The sequence below is a fragment of the Myotis myotis genome, unplaced genomic scaffold (genome assembly GCF_014108235.1).
Source record: "Myotis myotis isolate mMyoMyo1 unplaced genomic scaffold, mMyoMyo1.p scaffold_m19_p_2, whole genome shotgun sequence".
Classification (NCBI taxonomy): domain Eukaryota; kingdom Metazoa; phylum Chordata; class Mammalia; order Chiroptera; family Vespertilionidae; genus Myotis; species Myotis myotis.
In genome coordinates, this window is record NW_023416324.1 from 127,432,694 (window position 1) to 127,453,056 (window position 20,363).

At 35.4% G+C, this 20,363-nt stretch overlaps 2 protein-coding genes across 6 annotated transcripts in view; both read left to right on the top strand.

The window, feature by feature from the left end:
- CADM2 (cell adhesion molecule 2) overlaps positions 1 to 20,363 on the top strand; it is a 1,212,655-nt gene that overhangs the window by 882,080 nt on the left and 310,212 nt on the right. The window lies entirely within an intron of this gene.
- LOC118676186 (atlastin-2) lies at positions 1,912 to 4,518 on the top strand. 3 transcript variants are annotated; one of them, XM_036349666.1, is made up of 2 exons: positions 1,912 to 2,425; positions 2,531 to 4,518. In XM_036349666.1, the coding sequence occupies exons 1-2, from the start codon at positions 1,928 to 1,930 to the stop codon at positions 3,677 to 3,679; spliced, it is 1,647 nt and encodes a 548-aa protein (XP_036205559.1). In that variant the 5' UTR covers positions 1,912 to 1,927; the 3' UTR covers positions 3,680 to 4,518. The 3 variants fall into 3 exon arrangements, with proteins under 3 accessions (XP_036205559.1, XP_036205558.1, XP_036205560.1); XM_036349667.1 differs by having other exon boundaries at positions 1,921 to 2,045; positions 2,291 to 4,518; XM_036349665.1 differs by having other exon boundaries at positions 1,912 to 4,518.

Genomic DNA, 20,363 nt, shown 5'->3' on the forward strand with positions numbered 1-20,363 from the left:
TTTTAATAAAAATATATGACTATTTGGCACAGAGAAGTGGACATTTCAGATAATTTATGGATCTCTGTTTGGATTGTCCAAGTTCAGGAGAAAACTTTATTTGAATTTGAAATAACTTAATATTTGATGTTTATCTCCTCATAAAATATTAATATTAAACAAAGGAAAGTTTGCACTAATAAAATTTACCATGTACTTGAACTTAAATATTACAACAATTATAAAAATTAACATTTGTAATATCTTGGAAGATTATAAGAAAGGGACTAAAGTTAAGAGTTTGCCTTACAAATGCATATTTGCTTATCCTTCTATTTATTCATACATTCAAATAACTTTATTGAGCACCTACTACATGAAAAGCAAATTGTGTTAAGTTCTTGAGTTATAGGAATAAATAAACATGGTTCAAATATTTCAGGAATTTGTTATTGAAAAGGTACAAAGAACTTGATCCTGGTTTCATGAAGCATAATCTGGTCAGGGAGAGAGATAAGTAAATGAATAATTTAAAGAAAGTATGATAAAGTTTAGGTATTTATAATCACTGGATGCTATAGGTACATAAGTAGAGACATTTTCATAAACTGGATTAAGGGCTTGAGTAGGAGTGACAAAGGCTTGATAGAAGTTGAGCCATATTCCGAAAGAAAGGGCTAGTGCACACAAATGCATTGGGGAGGGACATAGTGTTGTAAATCCAGGGGACTTCAAGTTTTCTTATGGAATAATTGTATGGTACTGAGAATGGGAAATGAGATTAGTAGCTGAGGTGATTTAGATACTAAAAGAGGATTTTTAAATTTAATTTTTATGATCCATTGAAGAGTCATTAATTAATAAGTGACTTATTCAAATTTATATTTTTTAAAGGTTTTCTAGGAACTAGAGGATCTAGGCCAACTGAATTTAGTAACTAAGTGGAAATTTTATAGATTTCACAAGGGTATGGAAAGGATGTAAACTAACATAGACCAACAGATGGAAAAGTGTAAAGATGAGTTGCTTTATTTGTTTTTTAATTACTCCAGATATATTATTGACTTGGCAGTGTTCACTTAGAGACAAAGAGAGGTAGGAAAAAAATAATAATGGGAAGGGATATATATAAACTAAGAAGTGTTTTGTTGGTAGCACAGAGTTCAGTAAATTAGCACCAGGTTGGTACTGTCACATAATTTGCTGGTAGGAGCACAACAGAGCAGCTTGTAAGAACAGATGAGCCAAGGCACAAATAAAGCAATGAACATAAATCAGAGAAACTTAATTTAGCATTGGACATCTAGATGGCGGTCAGTGAGCTGATCATTATTACCGTACTGCCATGCTCAGAGGAGACGCAAAGTATTTGTTGGTGGTAATTATAAATTTAAACAGAAACATGACTAGCATCTCTGCCCCCCACCATTTAGAACATGTTTGTTCATAAAATATTTAGATGTTCATCATGATTAGTAAAAGATGCTTTGACCATTATCTGGACTTTAAGATACTTTAAAATATTAAATGTTTCCTTCTTAAACAGGCAAATTTATAAACACCTTGTTTTCTATTTCCAGCAGACTGTCTCATCTCTGCATGTTTCTGATGGTTCAATGTTTAGTTTGGTATTATTTTAAACAGAAGTTTAAGTATATAATCCATTAAATTTAAAAACAAACATTACTAAGTACAAGTGAGATTTTTATTGTAGCAGTAATCTCATCTAGGAATAATCTCTTTGGCTATATTTCCAATTTCACTTGAGTTTGTCAATCTCACATGAATTCCTCATTTTATTTTATTTTATTTTTTTCTCTGCACTAAAAGTCTCAGTGATCTTTCTCGACTGTTGAAAAATTTGCCCACATGATTCTTTATTTTGCAAAAAAGAGAAATAATATAAAAATCATTTTTGAGTGGGGAGTTAATTTTAAATCGGTACAAGATGGCGGAGGGGGAGGAGGTGGCGCGGAGGCAGCAGCCGCACCTGGAGCTGCGGCGCCGACGGCGGACCAGCGACCCCGGCACCGAGGTTAACCACGTCTCGTCCACGACCTCGCTAGGTGAGGATTATGAAGATGAGAACCTAGTAAACTCTGATGAGGTTATGAAGAAACCATGTCCAGTACAGATTGTTCTTGCTCATGAAGATGACCATAACTTTGAGCTTGATGAAGCAGCTTTGGAGCAGATATTGCTACAGGAGCACATTCGTGATCTTAACATAGTGGTAGTATCCGTGGCAGGAGCTTTTCGTAAAGGGAAATCATTTCTACTGGACTTCATGCTTAGATATATGTATAACAAGGATCATCAAAGTTGGATTGGTGGAAACAACGAACCATTGACTGGCTTTACATGGCGAGGTGGTTGTGAAAGAGAAACAACAGGCATACAAGTCTGGAATGAAGTGTTTGTGATTGACAGACCTGATGGAACAAAAGTGGCTGTGCTGCTAATGGATACTCAGGGTGCCTTCGATAGCCAGTCAACAATCAAAGACTGTGCAACAGTGTTTGCTCTGAGCACTATGACTAGCTCAGTCCAGGTATATAATTTGTCTCAGAATATTCAAGAAGATGATCTTCAGCACTTGCAATTATTTACAGAGTATGGCAGGCTTGCAATGGAAGAAATCTACCAGAAACCATTTCAGACATTAATGTTTTTGATTCGAGATTGGAGTTACCCTTATGAACATTCATATGGTTTGGAAGGTGGAAAACAATTCCTTGAAAAGAGATTGCAGGTAAAGCAAAATCAGCATGAAGAGCTACAGAATGTAAGGAAGCACATTCACAATTGTTTCTCAAATCTTGGTTGCTTCCTTTTACCACATCCTGGTCTTAAAGTTGCAACTAATCCTAGTTTTGATGGGAGATTGAAAGACATTGATGAAGACTTTAAACGAGAGCTTCGAAATCTGGTGCCATTGCTGCTTGCCCCTGAGAATTTGGTGGAAAAAGAGATAAGTGGATCTAAAGTCACTTGCAGGGATCTTGTAGAATATTTTAAGGCTTACATTAAAATTTATCAAGGAGAGGAACTTCCACATCCAAAGTCCATGCTTCAGGCAACAGCTGAAGCTAATAATCTTGCTGCAGTAGCAGGAGCAAGAGAGATTTATTGCAGAAATATGGAACAGGTATGTGGTGGAGACAAGCCTTACATTGCACCTTCAGATCTGGAACGAAAACATCTGGATCTCAAGGAAGTGGCAATTAAACAGTTTCGTTCAATTAAAAAAATGGGTGGAGATGATTTCTGCCGTCGTTATCAGGACCAGCTTGAAGCTGAAATCGAAGAAACCTATGCAAATTTCATAAAGCACAACGATGGCAAAAATATCTTCTATGCTGCTCGTACACCTGCCACACTGTTTGCAGTCATGTTTGCTATGTATATAATCTCAGGACTGACTGGCTTCATCGGTCTAAACTCTATAGCCGTCTTGTGTAACCTGGTCATGGGTTTGGCACTGACATCTCTTTGTACTTGGGCATATGTTAAATACTCTGGGGAGTTCAGAGAAATTGGAACAATGATTGATCAGCTTGCTGAAACACTGTGGGAACAGGTATTGAAGCCCCTGGGTGATAATTTGATGGAGGAAAACATAAGGCAGTCTGTAACAAACTCTATCAAAGCAGGCCTGACTGACCAGGTGTCTCATCATGCCCGGTTAAAGACAGACTGACAGTTCATCTCCTCATGGACTCCACTCTCCCTCTTGTTCATGCTTGCTGTACAATGAGAACTCAAATACAAATAAACCAAAGTTTACAATCAACTGTAGAAGTAGTTTAGTACAACTGGCTTCACAGATGGCTGCCACAGAGTGTGAAAATTGTTGGTTGGTTTTAAGCATTCTGTTCATGGCTCCTAAGGCATGGAAATTGGCTGAGGAGCATTAGTTTATCATGCACATTTGTGCCATGTTTTTAAATCTTTCCTTTCCTTTTTACTTAAGCTAATGTTAGTGAAATTTGTTTTATGTAAAAGGATATTTCAGGGAAATATTTTAAGAAATCTATTTAGAGTCTCTCTAACAGTGTCCCATTGAATTTTAATTTTTAGAGAAGCTATGAATCACTGTATAAAGAATCAGATTGGAATGACAATGAAGCCTTTATTGAGCCACTACATTAAAAGTATATATTGCTTTACTGCCTTCAATACCAGTATTACATAAATGCATGTATCAGAAACTTCACAGAAATTACATGACAACTCTTGTAGCTAAGAAAGTGATTCTGAGGTGTACATTTGTCTTGCCTTTTGAAATTTATAAACCTGCCCTAAAAGGAGATGCATATCTGGGAATCTGAACTGTCATGCAGTTTAGCCTTCATGTACATAAAATATGCCATTAATTTTATTGGGGGAGGAATTCCATCCAAAAATGTTGCCTACAGCTATGAGTTAAGAGTGTCTGTACAGTGTGTAGCTTTTATTTTCTAAACTCACAGATAGGGCATGTATATGAAATATAAATATATAAATAACAATTTTGTATTAAAAGTTTTGTAGTTTATGGCAAAATCTGGTTCTGTGGTAGGCTAATAAGTACAGTCCCTGTGAAGGAATGTTTGTGGCTCACGTCGGTGTGTGAATGCATAAACTATTTGAAGTTTTTGATATATTTGTGATATTTATCTTCCTTGAGCACTGCAATCTCACCCCCAAGGGAATCCAATGGGAATGTTTATTGTGACTTTGTTCTCTGTTGCATTTTAAAGTTATTTCCTGTAATTTAATTTAAAAAAAAAAAAAAAAAAGAAAAAAAAAATCATTTTACTGCATAACCCTGAGCATGAGAGGAGTTGGAGTGGAGCTGGAACACAAAACATAAAACAACTTATTCACATATGGTATACTCAAACCTAGTAATGCCCACTTTGATAATATAAAATAAGAACATTATTTAAACATATAGCTCAGGCTATTATTAAGGACAGACTCTTATTCACTATTCGTACAGATTCTCATCCATTGTTTGAGTTGGGACACAAACAGAGGCTGATTTTGTTTTTTAAAAAGTTAAAAAATATGTTGTTAGAAAATTGCACCTGATTATAAAGGACATTATTTTAATTCTTTTGTTAAGGTTGTTCATTTCTGCCTAGCTCTCTTCTGCATTGTCCATATTTTCCTGAAATACATAGAGTTACAGTATTTAAAATTCAAGGAGGAAAGTAAAATATGCACAATATTAAAATGCATTTACTCATGATGAAATACAATATAATACAGTGCCACACAATGCAATAAAATAATTCATGCTGTTTTATAAGCAATCAAAATCACTCATGTCTGGTCACTTAAAAATACTGTTCTCTAGCTTTTATCTCTCTCAATATTGTAGACACCATTATCTTTTGTTTAAGTGTGTCACTGGGGAAGGGATAAGTAGAAAAGAGGAGAAGTTTACTGTACATCCTGTTTCTTCATAAGTTGCCACATAACACTTCTGCTTATATTTTAGTGGCCATAATTTAGTAATATGGCTATGCCTAGCTGCAAGATAATCTAGAAATATAGTCTTAATTCTGGAAGTCACATACTTAGATAAAATTATTGTAGGGAGATTGGTATTAGCAAATGATTAGTAGTCTCTACCATACTAAGTACCATGGGCATAATAAGTCAGATCCTCTCTCTACTTTGATGTCTGTTTGCTAGTTTTTGACCAACATAACTACAAACTCTTTTTTTCCAAGAAATTTCTCCAAATGGTATCATAAATATTTTTATGAGGATAACATTTTTATTGTGAATAAATGCAGATAGTAAATACATAAACTTAAAACTTAATACATAATCTTATGAGAAAGAGACCCCAAAATTACTTTGGTTAGTGTTTTACTGTTCCATTAAATATTAGAAACACCTTTTGTGGTATCTATTTGAGTGTTTTATAATTTTACTAGAGGCCTAGTGCACAAAATTCTTGCACGAGGGGTGGTCCCTCAGCCCAGCCTGCACCCTCTCCAATCTGGGACCCCTTGGAGGATGTTCCTTTCACAATCAGGGACCACTGGCTCCTAACTGCTCACCTGCTGGCCTTATCTCCCCTAGCCTCCTCTGCCTGCCTGCCTGATCACCCCTAACCGCTTCTGTCTCAGCCCCTACCACTGTGGTTTTGTCTGGAAGGAGGACTAGACAACCAGAAGATGTCTGGTCAACTGGTCTAATTAGCATATTACCCTTTTATTACTATAAATTTTTATAAAAGAATCATCCATATGTAATGCCAGACTTGCTAGAAATACAAGTTTTCTGAACTCTTAGTGCTCTGAAAAAAAAATGCTCTTCTAAAAATAAATTGTACATGTTGGGAAAATGTTCAAATCAATGTGCTAGTTGTTACATTCAAAATTCCATTACTGTTAATGAGATTTGCAAGCATAACTTGCACAGCAAGTTACTCTGAAATTTTTCCCAGCTGTGTCCTTAAAAAATAGATACTTTTTTTTTAAAAAAAGAAATACATTTTATCAGAGCAGTTGCTTTTCAAGTTATCTATTTTTGTGCTGATGGCAGTTATTCTATACAAAATGTTGGACTTATATGTAAAGAAAAAGCTTAGGTATTTGTTCACTACATCTGTATGAATCACAAACAACTCATTGACATGAACTTAGCACCTTAGCAGAGTTCTGGTATGGAACTTCTGAATAATTCATTACCAAAGAACATGAAGCATTCAGAAGTCAGTGTTCACTCAATGATGCACTGCAGTATCAGCAACGCAAGGAATATGCTTTTTCTATACATATTTTACATGAAGCAGCTGATAAGTTTATGGTTCATAATAGGCTTATTTTGATCCCTTTATAGTTGTTTGGGGATATTTTAAAAGTAATACATTAAAATAAATTATACTCAAACCAAATTTTTTAATCTTCTTTTAATCTACATATATTGCCTTGGAAGACAATTACTAGTGATTAAATCTGTATTTCTAAAAGAAGACTATTTTTAAATAGTTATATATTTACATAATTAAAAAGCAAACGGTAAAATGGTACCTAACCAATAAAAATTGTTAACATGATTTTAATCTCATCATCTCCTACTTATACCACACTGACTAGTTGCTTTATAAGAATTTGAAAATTGATTTATATCATATGTAAGTCCTGCTAACAGTATTTTATATTATCAGAGCAAATGCTTTAGGCCATTTTCTTTAGTTTGAATTTCGCACAAGGCAGAAGAGGAAGTGGCTATCAGGATCACCTACAAAACATTGCAAAACATACCCCACTACCAGCACCACATCCCCAAACTGTGCCTTACTGAGCCGCTAAGTATTATAGTGATTGGACTTGTGTTCTTCTGTTTGGAACATAAATGGGGATCTTTTTCTCTCAAAACTCTAAAACACAGTTATGTTTTCCATTTAAAAAAAATAATATTAAAAATAATATAGGATTATTTCCTATATTGGCAGAAAAACAGCCTTAGTAAAATAATTAATCCTATGAATAAAACTGTAAATTCTACAAAATAGAAACTTATAGACAAGGCACCAGAGTAGTGATTCATAATAATGATTTCAATCATCAAAACCAAAACAAACACATTGTGTTATTCTTGTCTATTTGGTAGTATCATTGTCCCATCTTCCATACAGATTGGGTTTATAGTATGTATGAAGTCTGCCCTTAAAGAGTTACAATCTTTGATGGCTTTGTAATGAACACTTAAATGTAAGTCAAACAATGAACATTCACACTAACCTATTTTATGTGGCCAGAGAAAAATCTGGGAATGATTGTTCATTAAATAAATTATTAAATAGAAGTAAGTCAATAGAATTTATGAACTTATATAGGTAGGCAGAAATAAAATGTTCTTATTGTTTTAGGTGAAGTTCCCCAGGAAAAGACTCTGAGACATATATTTCCTTCCAAAGAAAGCAGAATTGGTTAGAAGTCAAAGTTGCAATGAAGTCACAAAAAAAGGTCTCAGATGACTGCTCTAGGAGTATGAAGCTAGGATTACTTTTAAAGTTGTCCCTTCTGCCCTGGCTAGGTGGTTCAGTTGGTTGGAGCATTGCCCCATACACCAAAAGGTTTCAGGTTCAATTCTCAGTCAGGGCACATACCTAGGTTGTGGATTCAATCCCTAGTCTAGTGCCTAGGGGAGGCAACTGATTGATGTTTCTCTCATCTCTCTCTCTCTCTCTCTCTCTCTCTCTCTCTCTCTCTCTCTCTCTCCATATCCTCAGGTGAGGATTTAAAAAAAAAAAAAGGTTATCTGATAAGGGGTTAATTTTTGAAATACATAAAGAACTCATACAACTCAACAAAAGGAAGACAAACAATCCATTAAAAAATGGTCAGAGGACCAAAGGTAACATACAAATGGTCTAGAGACATATGAAAAAATTGCTCAACATCACTAATTATCAGAGTGATGCAAATTAAGATGACAATGAGTTACCACCTAACACACAAGTGCTGGCAAGGATGTGGAGAAAAATCTAGTACACTGCTGGTGGGAATTCAGACTGGTGCAGCCATTATGGAAAACAGTGTGGATTTTCCTCAAAAAATTAAAAATGAAACTGCAATTTGACCCAGTGATTCCACTTCTAGGAATATATTCTAAGAATCCTGAAACACCAATCAGAAAGAATATATGCACCCCTATGTTCATAGCAGCACAATTTACTAGTACAATAGCTAAGACCTAGAAACAGCTCCAGTGCCCACCAGTAGACAAATGGATAAAAAATGGTGGTAAATTTATACAATGGAGTAATATGCAGCTGTAAAAAAAAGAAGAATCTATTACCCTTTGAGACAGCATGGAGGGACCTGGAGATTATAAGTGAAATAAGCCAGTCAAAGAAAGACAAATATATGTATACTAGAGGCCTGGTGCACAAATTCATGCATGAGTGGGGTCCCTCTGCCTGTCCAGACATCGAGGCCTATTGGGGGGCCGGCCATCAGGGGGGAGGGATTGAGGGAGTTTGGCCGGCTCGGGGAAGGGGCTGTGGGATGTTGGCTGGTGGGGGGGAGGAGCTGCGGGTGGTTGGCCACCGGCCTCGTCCCCAAACAGGGGGTGAGGGGGCTTATTGGGGGTGGGGCTGGCTGGGGGGAGGGGCCATGGAAGGTTTTGGGGGGGTCAATTGGTTCCCAGATCTGGCCCTTTGGCCCGCAGTGCGCGTCATAGCGACCAGTCATCCCTGTCATTCTGCCATTCTGATCACTGGGCTTTTATATATACAGATGATCTCACTTACATGTGGAATCTAATGAACACAATAAGCTGATGAATAAAATAAAACCAGAGGCATGGAAACATGGGACAGACTGATGAATCTCACATGGAAGGGGGGTGGGGTGAAAGGGCAAGAAGAAAATGTATATGCATATATGCATTGCCCATGAACACAGACAATAGGGTGGTGAAGGCCTGGGGTGGGGGTAGGGATACTGGGTGGTGGGGAGCATAGGGGAAGAAGGGGGGTTGTTTATATTTGTAAAACTCTCAACACTAAAGAATTTTTTTTAAAGTTCAGGGTTAATGTGACATTGGGGATTTTGCTTTCTTTGATGAGACAATTCCAGAACAGCTCAGAGGAGTCACCTGTTGCTGGGGAATGAGTGCCGTAGGCTAGAAGTGGAATCTGGGTGGTGTTCATCAGCATCCACTTTTCAAAATTTATGTTAAGATAGTGAGTTACTATCTTAAATAAACTTGATTTTGAAGAATTACTAAGTGAAAGGAGGAAGATTTCTTGGTTTGGGCTGAAAAGATTGTTTAAATAACTATTGCATAATTAAAATAACACTGAAAGTTCTTTACACAGGTAAGTGGACCAGGCACAAGTAATAGGTGGTAGAAGGAGATGAGTTGTAGTATAGTAGGAAACCCTCATTTCATAAAGTCAGGAAAGTTTATGACAAATGAACTAAAGAAACCCGTTAAAATGATTTTATAGACCCCCTGAGACTCTTCACCATTTTGCATCCACCTAACTTCTCTAATGTTACTTCTTTTGGAACAACTCCTAATGGTTACTCACTGTTTACTGGAATGAGCATGGATTTCACACTCCTTTCATGCTGCTCTTTTATACCTCTATTTTCCTTTCAAGTTTTCCCATCCTTAAAGTCCTGTGTCGTGTCACTCCCCATTGTTCCCTAAGTCCTCCCTGGCTCCCTCCCTCCTTGTCACCCTTTCCTACATTTTCTTGCTAATTCATTGCAAGTTCCTCTTTTCTTCCTTCCCTCCTCCTCCAGTCCCCTCCCGGCTCAGCTCCTTATCATCTCCCCTTCTCTCTCTTTATCTCCCTCTCAGTTTTAATTTTCCCATTCATGCTTTTGTTCTATTTATTTTCACAATAAAAGTGTGAATAAATACTAGATGGATTTATATACTCTATATACACAAATATACACATGCTATGTATAGTGTTATAAATATATATAGTATCTAATTTTTATAAAGTATTCTTATACTTTGGTATTTGCATTTTTCCTATCTGTCAGAACATCTTATGAGATTTATTGATACTAACACATTTAGATATGTTCATTTTAGCTAAAGTATAGCATATCTTCAAATGAATAAGCCAGATTTTATTTTATCAGTATATCTAATGATGTTTTATGGGGGTTCTTTTTAAGTTTTCATTATAGTAACAAAACTATAATACATATCCTTGGAATTATTAAATTGTATTTGTTAGAGCTTCCTAACAAGAATATAGGTTCCTTGAAAGAAGAAATACCTTTCATTGCCTATGATATCTAGCACAGAGTTGACTTCATAATTATAATATCTTGCTGAGAGATTGGTTGGAAAGCAATGGCTTTGGATCAATAAGCAAGAGCCTTTCTCTTATATGTAAAAAGGGACTATTTGGCAGGTAGTGTTTATTTGATAGCATATACTAACTTCTCATAAAATAGGTTCTATCAACTAAGGTTGTGTTACATTCTTCTTTATTTAAGACTTACTCTGAGTCATTTCACTTAACTTCCATATATCTATTTACTGATATATTCACAATATTTAAGTTCTTTGGAAATAATGTCATCTTTGCTTATATAAAGGTAGCTTTATATTAATATCCCACCCTGTTGCTATTTTCTGGAAGCATATGATTTATTGCCATCTTTCCAATTTATTCTGAGTGAGTCAATTGTGCCTTCTTAGAAACATTTCTTACAGCTACTTAAGTAGGTCGGTGAAATGGCCACCTCTCATTTTGACCACTGCACAACTCCTCCCTGCTCTGCCTGCTTTGAGCATGGTCCTACTCTAATCAATTGCCAATTTGCAGCTGCCAAAATGATCCTTTCCTCCTAGTGCTTTGACTGTGACTCCTCTCAGTTTGTTCTTCCTATAGCTTCATAATCTAGACACCAAGCTGGAGAATAGCAGCTTCTATGCCAAAGCTTTTCATCAAAAAACTTTACATTGTTTTTTTTTCTGTCTCTACCTATATCCTCTTCACTGGGTATCTTCTGGCAATCTTACCATATCCCTTTTTACAATTATCCTATTTGGCTTCCCTTTCTCTTCAATGCATTCTCTGACTTGGCTTGTAAGAACTCTGTCTTCCTCTATTATATTTTTAGTAGACATCTATCTATCTATCTATCTATCTATCTATCTATCTATCTATCTATCTATCTATCATCTATCTATCTATCTATCTATCTATCTATCTATCTATCTAAAGGCTAATATGCTAAGTGTCTATCCAACTGGTCACTATGACATGCACTGGCCACCAGGGGGCAGACACTCAACGCAAGAGCAGGCCATTTACAGAGAAACGACACCACTGACCTGGCACCCACAAAGCAACACAGGCTTTCCCTAAATGGGACACAGGCCCTACCACCACCCCGAAGCTGCCAAGACTCCGTGGTGCAAATGTCGCCCACAGCTCATCCCAGCCTGGAAACGATGGCTGTGGGCCCTGGGTAATGATGTCATGTAGCAACGCCCAGCTTCCTCTCCCTAGCAATAGGCCATTTAACAATAAATGGAACCACAGACCTGGCGCCAACAAAGCAACACTCAGCTTCCTCCAAGTGGGACACAGGCCCCGCCACCACCTTGGAGCGAGAGCCCATCAAATCGCAGCCAACGCTGCCGAGACCCCATTGGGCAAAATGCAGCCCACAGACTTGCGCAGCCCAGAAACAGTGACTGTGGGCACCCGGTCATGATGTCACATAGCAACACCCAGCTTCCTCTCCCTAGCGACTAGCCTCCTTGAAGTTTCTTCAGCCCAGGAACACAACTTGCTTCATAGCCAGGTGCAAACATTTTACACTTTAACCAAATGTCTGTGAAGCATTTTCCTGTGCCTCATCTCATTTGATCCTCACAGAAGTCTTGGAGTAGGTAGATAGGAGACTCAGTGGAATCCTATTTTCTTTTCATTAGCCAGAAAATGGAGATTTAGAAAGTTTGGAAACTTGACCCGACTGAAAAGAAGAAATGGTGGAGCTTGAGAATGACTTCTGGTTTTCTCACTGCACAGAATATAATCAAACACTGCTGCAGTTAAATATTTTATACTTTGTTCTCCCTGAATGCTCTATAATAATAATCTGTTTCGTGTTGATATTTACTGCTGTGTTGCTGACAATTACCTGAAAGAGAAGTTGGGGTTCTTCACTGGGCTGGAAAAGTTTAGCTAAATCAGAAAGCAGGTATAATTAAGCAAGTTTATTCTATATCTATAAAAGGCTAAGTTGACTTGTGCATGCACAATACATATAAAGCTCTTGCTGGCACAAATCGCACGCGTGTGTTTTGACCTGCTATTGTCGATCATGAATTTGGTTGACACTTCTATTATAGAAAACAGGCAAATAGCAATATTAAAATATTCCTTCTAATTAATTTCCTTTCAATGTGCACAAACCTGTGCACCAGGTCACTAATTTACTATAATTATGCAACTTATGAAATGAATAAAGGGAGATAAGAAAAATAAAGAGGAAAAAAAAAGATATCTACTTTTATCTAATAAAGTAGATATCTAGGGATATCTACTATTATTGTTTAAGTATGTTTCTTTTCTTTCTGAATTACATGGACAAAATCAGCTCCTCTGTATACTAAATTTGCATTATTTTTTGCTAAATACTATATCATACACATCTTTCATATACTCAAAATTTTTTGTGAACAGCATTTCTTTCAGAAGAAAATAAAAATACATGAAGATACAATATAGAGTACTCCATTCTCAAATATAATTAAAAACACTAAGTAAGTAATTTTACTGGAAAATTCAGATAATCAGTTAAAAATAATTGCTGATTGTTGTTGATAGATGGAGTCACTGAGGAATAGGAAATTAAAATCTATAAGTAGGAAAATATCATTAATGAATATGCCCAATTAAAGAAACAAGTAGATAAAGACTGTGGTAATTTGCAAGACTGGAGCTTTATTAGGAGCAAATGTTCAAAGAAGTATTTGTTGTTATATAACCAATGCTAAAATTAGCATTTGAAATACTTAACAAGGAATGTTTTTCTATGTGCCATGCTTATTCTGTTCCAATTCTTTATTCATTGAGAAAAGTGTTAATGCACCATGAGTAGGGTCATTTCCAGAAAGGAATGTGAAAATGACTGATGTTCCTCCTAAAGAATTTGCAAGACCCTAAAAGATTAATAATAATTCCTTACATTTGTATAACCAAAGTGTTACAAGATCACTTTCATATTAATTATCTTCTTTTATACTCACAACAAAGCTATGAAGCAGATATTATAATTATTCTATTTATAAATGGATAAAACCAAGGTCAGAGATGTTAAGTGATTTACTGAAGATGATTACCATTAGCTGGGAGTATACAAACCTTACCTTCTGATTCATTCTGTTTGATTTTGTTTATTTTATTTTTTTTAAATAATAGGGAGTGTGCTTTGGTAAGGATGACAGAAATGCCATACATTTTTAAATTTTTAATTGATTTTTAGAGAGAGAGGGAGAGGGATAGAGAGAGAGAAATAGCAATGAAAAAGGAACATCAATGATTAGCTGCCTCCTGAACACCTCCTACTGGGGATCAAGCCCACAACCCAGCATGTTCCCTGTCTATGAATGGAACCAGTGACCTCTTGCTTCATGGGTCGATGTTCAACCACTGAGCCACACCAACTGGACTGAATGTCATATTTTTATAACACAGAAACTTTAACCTTAAATTCTTAATACTCATTATATTCTTGGTTGTTTAGTCCCATAATGTAGGAAAAAGCATATTTTCTAAGTTTCCACAAAGAAACAACATTTGAGAATATAAAATTTCTTCTCTGACTTACAGCTATTTACTCTGGTATCTCTGGCAATTACTAGTGAAAAGAAGTCATAATTCTCCCATTTTGAGAATTACCTTCTTCGATGTTGCTAACATTTTTAAATGTATTCTTCAAATACTAAGCATTTCTGGAATCTGCCCAATTGAGGGGTCATTAATGTTGTTTATGAGGTGGTAAGGACATTCAATCTTCTTATGGAGTACATTTCTATTTCAAGATTTATTTTTAATCATTATAGTCCCAATTATCTTAATTCTGCTTCAGATGTTTTTTGAGGTTGAGCCCACCTTCTATACACTATAGCGATCATCTTCTTTCAATCATTTTAATTCTTCTTTCATATTATCTCCACATGTTTAAGAGCTTGCAATTTTTCCTACAATTCTTTTTTTTTTTTTTTTTTGCTTTCTAGCATCAAGATGCTCTTGGTTACCTCTGAGTCAGATTTTGGTTCTTTAGTTGGTTTTTAAAATTATCTCTTATATATTTCTTATTTTATTCATTTTCCCTTTATGATGTGTTTTTTATTTTTCATATTACCTTATTCATCATTCTTCTTCTGTGCGATCTTCCTTGAGTTTGATTGAATATATTACAAATAAATGGCCTTCTTTAGGAAAGGCCCCACATATGCTTTGTGTTTTGTTTGCTTATATATGGAAGAGAAAATATTATCCAGTGTTGTACTTTCTAACAGAGTACTCAGATTGTCTCTGATTCCACATTCTCTTAGCATGAATATTGGATAAATACCTCTTATATGCAAATTAGAGGGGAAAAGATGCATATGGTTTCTTAATCAATGTGTAGTGCAGTGATGGCGAACCTTTTGAGCTCAGCGTGTCAGCATTTTGAAAAACCCTAACTTAACTCTGGTGCCCTGTCACATATAGAAATTTTTTGATATTTGCAACCATAGTAAAACAAAGACTTATATTTTTGATATTTATTTTATATATTTAAATGCCATTTAACAAAGAAAAATCAACCAAAAAAATGAGCTCGCATGTCACCCCTGACACGCCTGTCATAGGTTTGCCATCACTGGTCTAGTTGTCATATAGATAATACAGACTTATTAGATTAAGATAATAATCTAATCTCAACTCTCATCATATTGTTTTGGTCTAATGCTCTGAACAGAGGAAGTACATAAACAATAATAATACTATTGGGCAATACATGAAGGCAATTCCTGAATTAATTGTGTCTATTTTACTTTACAATGTTGGTATTTTTTTTTTCTGATTCAGCAAGCAACTGCCAATTCCCCATTTAACCAGTTGTATAATGTACCTAGAGTATACATTTTATTGGTATGGTAAACAGGTTATTGTCCAAAATGGAAAATCTGAGAGTGAAAGTAGGCTCTATTAATAACCAGGCCAGGGCACCAGCATACACTAGAGTTACGTTAGGCAAACTGGGACATATGGTCACCCTCATTCAAGAGTGTTCCCATGGTTGTGGAAGAAGGGTCACTACCCCAAGAACAAGATAGCTGGAGTTCGACTAGTGTTCTCCTCCTTGGAATAGCAGCCATTGTATAGAGGATGGACATTCAGTTTTCAGAGTGGCATAAAGCTTGCTTGCACTTTTGAAGCAAAGAACAGGCTCTTACAGAAATTCCAATTCTGTGATTCTGGGAATTTATCCTTGTAATTGCGTAAGAGAGGAAAAAGAATATTCATTATCTCAGTTCAAGTCTCTTGGCCTTATAGTTCATAGGCATTTTCCAGAAAATATATGCTTGTGACATATACTGATGATTCCCATTGTCCTGTTTTGTCATGAGTTTTCACTTTTTGTGTGTGTCTCCATAATTATATTGCTGAGTGCTGGGAAAAACGGAGTTGAGCTGTCCTAGCAAGGTTTTCTTTAAATTTCTGTTTCTATTTCATTCGGTCTGATAATGTGTCTTTCATCATGTATTAAAATCAGCATTCTCTCTTTATGTATTACATTTAATAAATATGTATTCAATTTTCCCCATTATCTCTGACATAGATTAGCAACTCCTACATAGTATGAAATAACAAATAGATTCAACAAATATTTATATTAAATATCTATGAGTGTATCATACTTTTTAACTTCCTTGGAGTATATTCCATACTTTAACTCAATGAATAGGTGTCAAATGTTTTAATGTTAGTAGCAAAGTACACACATAAAGTAAAAAAAGGGTCTAATTATCATATTTAGTTTAGTTAGTGACCACCTTAAAGAATACAATTAAGCATGTTACTTACAGCTCAGTTATAAGCTTAAGTGTATACTTTGTGCAGCCATGACTATTTTTATTGATGAAAAGAAATCAAAATCACAGAGTAGCTATAATATTAGTGCAAATTTAATTCATGAAGTTTTCTGTCACTAAATTTCTTGCAGCTAGTGGGACTATTGTGATCTATTATCCTACTGCCTGATGTCTAGTCTTCTCTGCAGTAGATGTCAATCAGTTCCACCCAGGAGCATGGTGCCACCTCCAACCATGACCTTATGTCACTTTCACTTCCCCCAAAAACTGCATGTGGCATCATTGAAACAGTTTGAATTTTTTAAAATTTCACATGCACAGCAACGCATCTGAGCATATTTCAAAACAGATTAGAGAAAGACAGTCACATGTGCTTTCCCTCTTCATCCCCACTGCTTCTAGAAAGCTCACCAAAAAGCTTATGGGCCCTAGCTGGTTTGGCTCAGTGCATAGAGAGTCAGCCTGTGGACTGAAGTGTTCTGGATTCAATTCTGGTCAAGGGCACATGCCTGAGTTGTAGGATTGATCCCCAGTAAGGGGAGGAGGCAGCTGATCAATGATTCTCTCTCAGCATTGATGTTTCTATCTCTCCCTCTCCCTTTGCCTCTGAAACCAATAAAAATATGTTTTTTAAAAAGCCTATGAACATTGGTAGATCTGTGGTGTTTGATAAATGCTCAAAACAGATGGTATTTTTAACATCCTAAACTGATGTTTATTGCCTGTCTTTCACATCTAGTTCTTTTAACAGTTTTATACAACACAAGAAGTAAATTATTATGTTTGTTCATTTTGTTGCTTATATTGTAATTGATTATTGCCCAGAGGATGATGTGCTTCTTGTTTTTAGTTCCTTCTTACAGCTTTTATGATAATCAATCAATTAAATCTTATATTCAGGCATTTGCCATTATCTAGCTCATTAACAGGTGGTTTTCAGGTAATATGGCTATGTATTTAAAATACATATTATCACTGAAGCAAATAAATTTCATTAATGTGTCATTTAAACTATTAAAGCATAATTATTGAAAGGTTGAACATAAGATGAGAGCTGTTTAAATAAATATTTTGCTAATACACCACACTTATTGGTTTTATTTAGGGTTACAAGAGAAAAAATATATTTGTGGCTTGCTTGATTTTTTCTTTTTCATTTTTCCAAACTGAGAGCAACAAATTTTTAGCAAAACTTCCTGGCTAAGATGATAAACATAAGCAGAAACAATCACTATTAAGAGCTAACATGCATATTATGAAATTGTATCTTAATTCCTAAATTGAAAATTTTTGAAAACTGGAAGAAATATGCATGTATGTATATTATTTTCCATATTTCATGTGCATTATATATACATATATACATATAAATACATGTATAATTTGTGCATATATCTGTCTATGATAATATAGGCATATATGTACATATATAATTTTTTCTTGTTCAGATAATGCTAGGTCATACAAGTGATTAGCCTATAAAAGTTACACGAAACTACTTTATTAGGAAAAATATGTGCTTTCCAAGCTTAGTTTGTTCTTCTATGTATTTTATACACTAACTTGATAATTCACATGCTAACAAAAACTGCCATTTTATTTCACTTTAATAGATTTTTCATTTTAATGGTTTTGTCTGATTTTAGTGTTCTGTACAATAGTGTAACTCAAAAAATGCAGCATTTTGTGACATCTGTACAGCAGTGTTCAGACTTCAATGAGAAGAAAAGAGAAAAAAGTTGCTAGCAATTAACTTTGGTATTTTGCTGCTAGGACATAAAATATTGACAGCTCAATTAAAAATATGAGTTCAAATAAAACATGCTGCTCACTGAGAACTTTTATGCAATTCATAAAAAAGCAGCTTTCTGCAGCCTCTTTCCATGGGCTGCTGTAGGAAGAGGATACTGCACTGGAAGCAGGAAGCCTGGCTCCTCTGCCAGCCCTACCAGTAAGCAGCCGTGCCAGGGTGTCCGTCACTTCACCTCCGGAGGCCGTAATGTTCTCATTTTAAAAATTAAAAAGTCAAAGTGCACAATCTTTAAATGTCACTTCTAAATGAAAAATTCAGTTCCATGTGCTTACTTGGAAGGTGGCTAAATTTCAAGTATCTACACTATTGTACGAAAGACTAAATTTGAAGTACAACTAGCAACATATCCAAATATAATGATTTTTATATGAGTGTAAGATGAAATATACAGGTTGCTTTATGCTGTTGTTCTAGAAATTTGTGAAAGTCCTGTGGTGGATAATGGCAAGCAGAAACCCAATTGTACTGTTCGCAGGGCCCCTTCTAATTCTTTATTTTCCACCAAATGGGGTCATTTCCTTTTTGTTAAGGCCCTCATTTAAGTTCAGCAAGTGGCTTTTTACTCCTCTAAATTCAGAGATATTTTTCATATACTTTGATAATTTGCTGCACAACAAGGACAGCCGTAAAATGTTTTAAACTTTTGTGTGTAGCAATGCAGTGATGTAGTGGTGCTTGGACTTCATGCTCTGTGGTAGATGTCATTTACAATAGGCACCTCTGTGGGTCTCGTAACCCATCTCCTATGGCGTAAAACAACCCTCTTATTTTTATGAATCAGAAAACAGTAATTCTTCTTCCAGCAAAGGTGTGTGGACCTGGAGGTGAGCACTTTATCTAAATTAGACCATAGATACTTTGTTCAGTGAAGTATGTGATAGTTCATTGGTTTAGTAACAACAACAATAATGATGTTAAAATAAGAGCAGTTCCTGAAGTTCTTAAGTTCACTGGCCAATCCATGAATCAATTCATATCTCTCTTCAGAGAAATCAAATGAAAGTTAATGTTCCGATGGGTACATTAACAGAATATATATTTACCACCTTGAGTTTTAATGAACTGAAAAGTTTGTCAAAGGCGTATCCTAGAATTCATTATTTTTGTATGTATAAAGCGCCATAACTTATTTGTGTACAATATATATTTGCCTGATATTATTTATCCTATATTTAATATTTTTAATCTGGTCTCAGCTTTTGTGTCTACACTTACATGTCACACCATGGACATATATGATAGAAATGTTTAGGAAAAATTAAGAGAGCTAGGTGGAATGAACAAAATAATGCAAAAAGCCTCCCACCCCCTCTGCAGGTAAATATTAAAAAAGAAATGGAGAATGGGCCAGAAATTTATGACATGCTGATAGCATTATCTGAAAAGGATATTTTTTCTAAAATGAAATATCTTTCTTTACATTCCATCTATCTAGATAGCTGATCTATAATGAGCTGAAGAAGGGATTTTGATCTTTCCTGACAGTGTTTTGTCAATGATCAGAAAAAGGTGAAGGTTTTCAGCAAAAGGGGTATTAAATGCATTGAGCCTTTACAAGTGAGCAAAGTATTGTATTTTTCTTTCTTTCTTTCTTTTCCTTTTTTTTTTTTTTTGGTGTGTGTGTAAAATATATCCATGTACCTCTGACACTAGTGGAGGCAAATGGAAATATCATGGTGAGAGAACCACATTGAGGTTAGCAGGATTGTTCCTTACCAAAGCATTTTTGAAACATAAAACAGGTTGCACAAGTTTTAAAACTGTGCATGTAAGACACTCACATGCATTCATATGGAAAAAGAGAACTTTCTTAGTGTTAACTGATTTTTTTCCCTCCCATTAAAGCTCTTTCTGGTCATTGTTAGCTTTGCAATGTTTGCATTCAAATATTGAAATTTTCTTCTACTTAGGTTTATGTTTAAATGTATGTATGTGGAAATATGTGTACATTGCCTTTGTTTCCTATGTATATGCATTTGTCTCA

Bases quoted from the DNA above. Each gene is read 5' to 3' on its own strand.
- LOC118676186 (XM_036349665.1), top strand. From the start codon at position 1,928: ATGGCGGAGGGGGAGGAGGTGGCGCGGAGGCAGCAGCCGCACCTGGAG.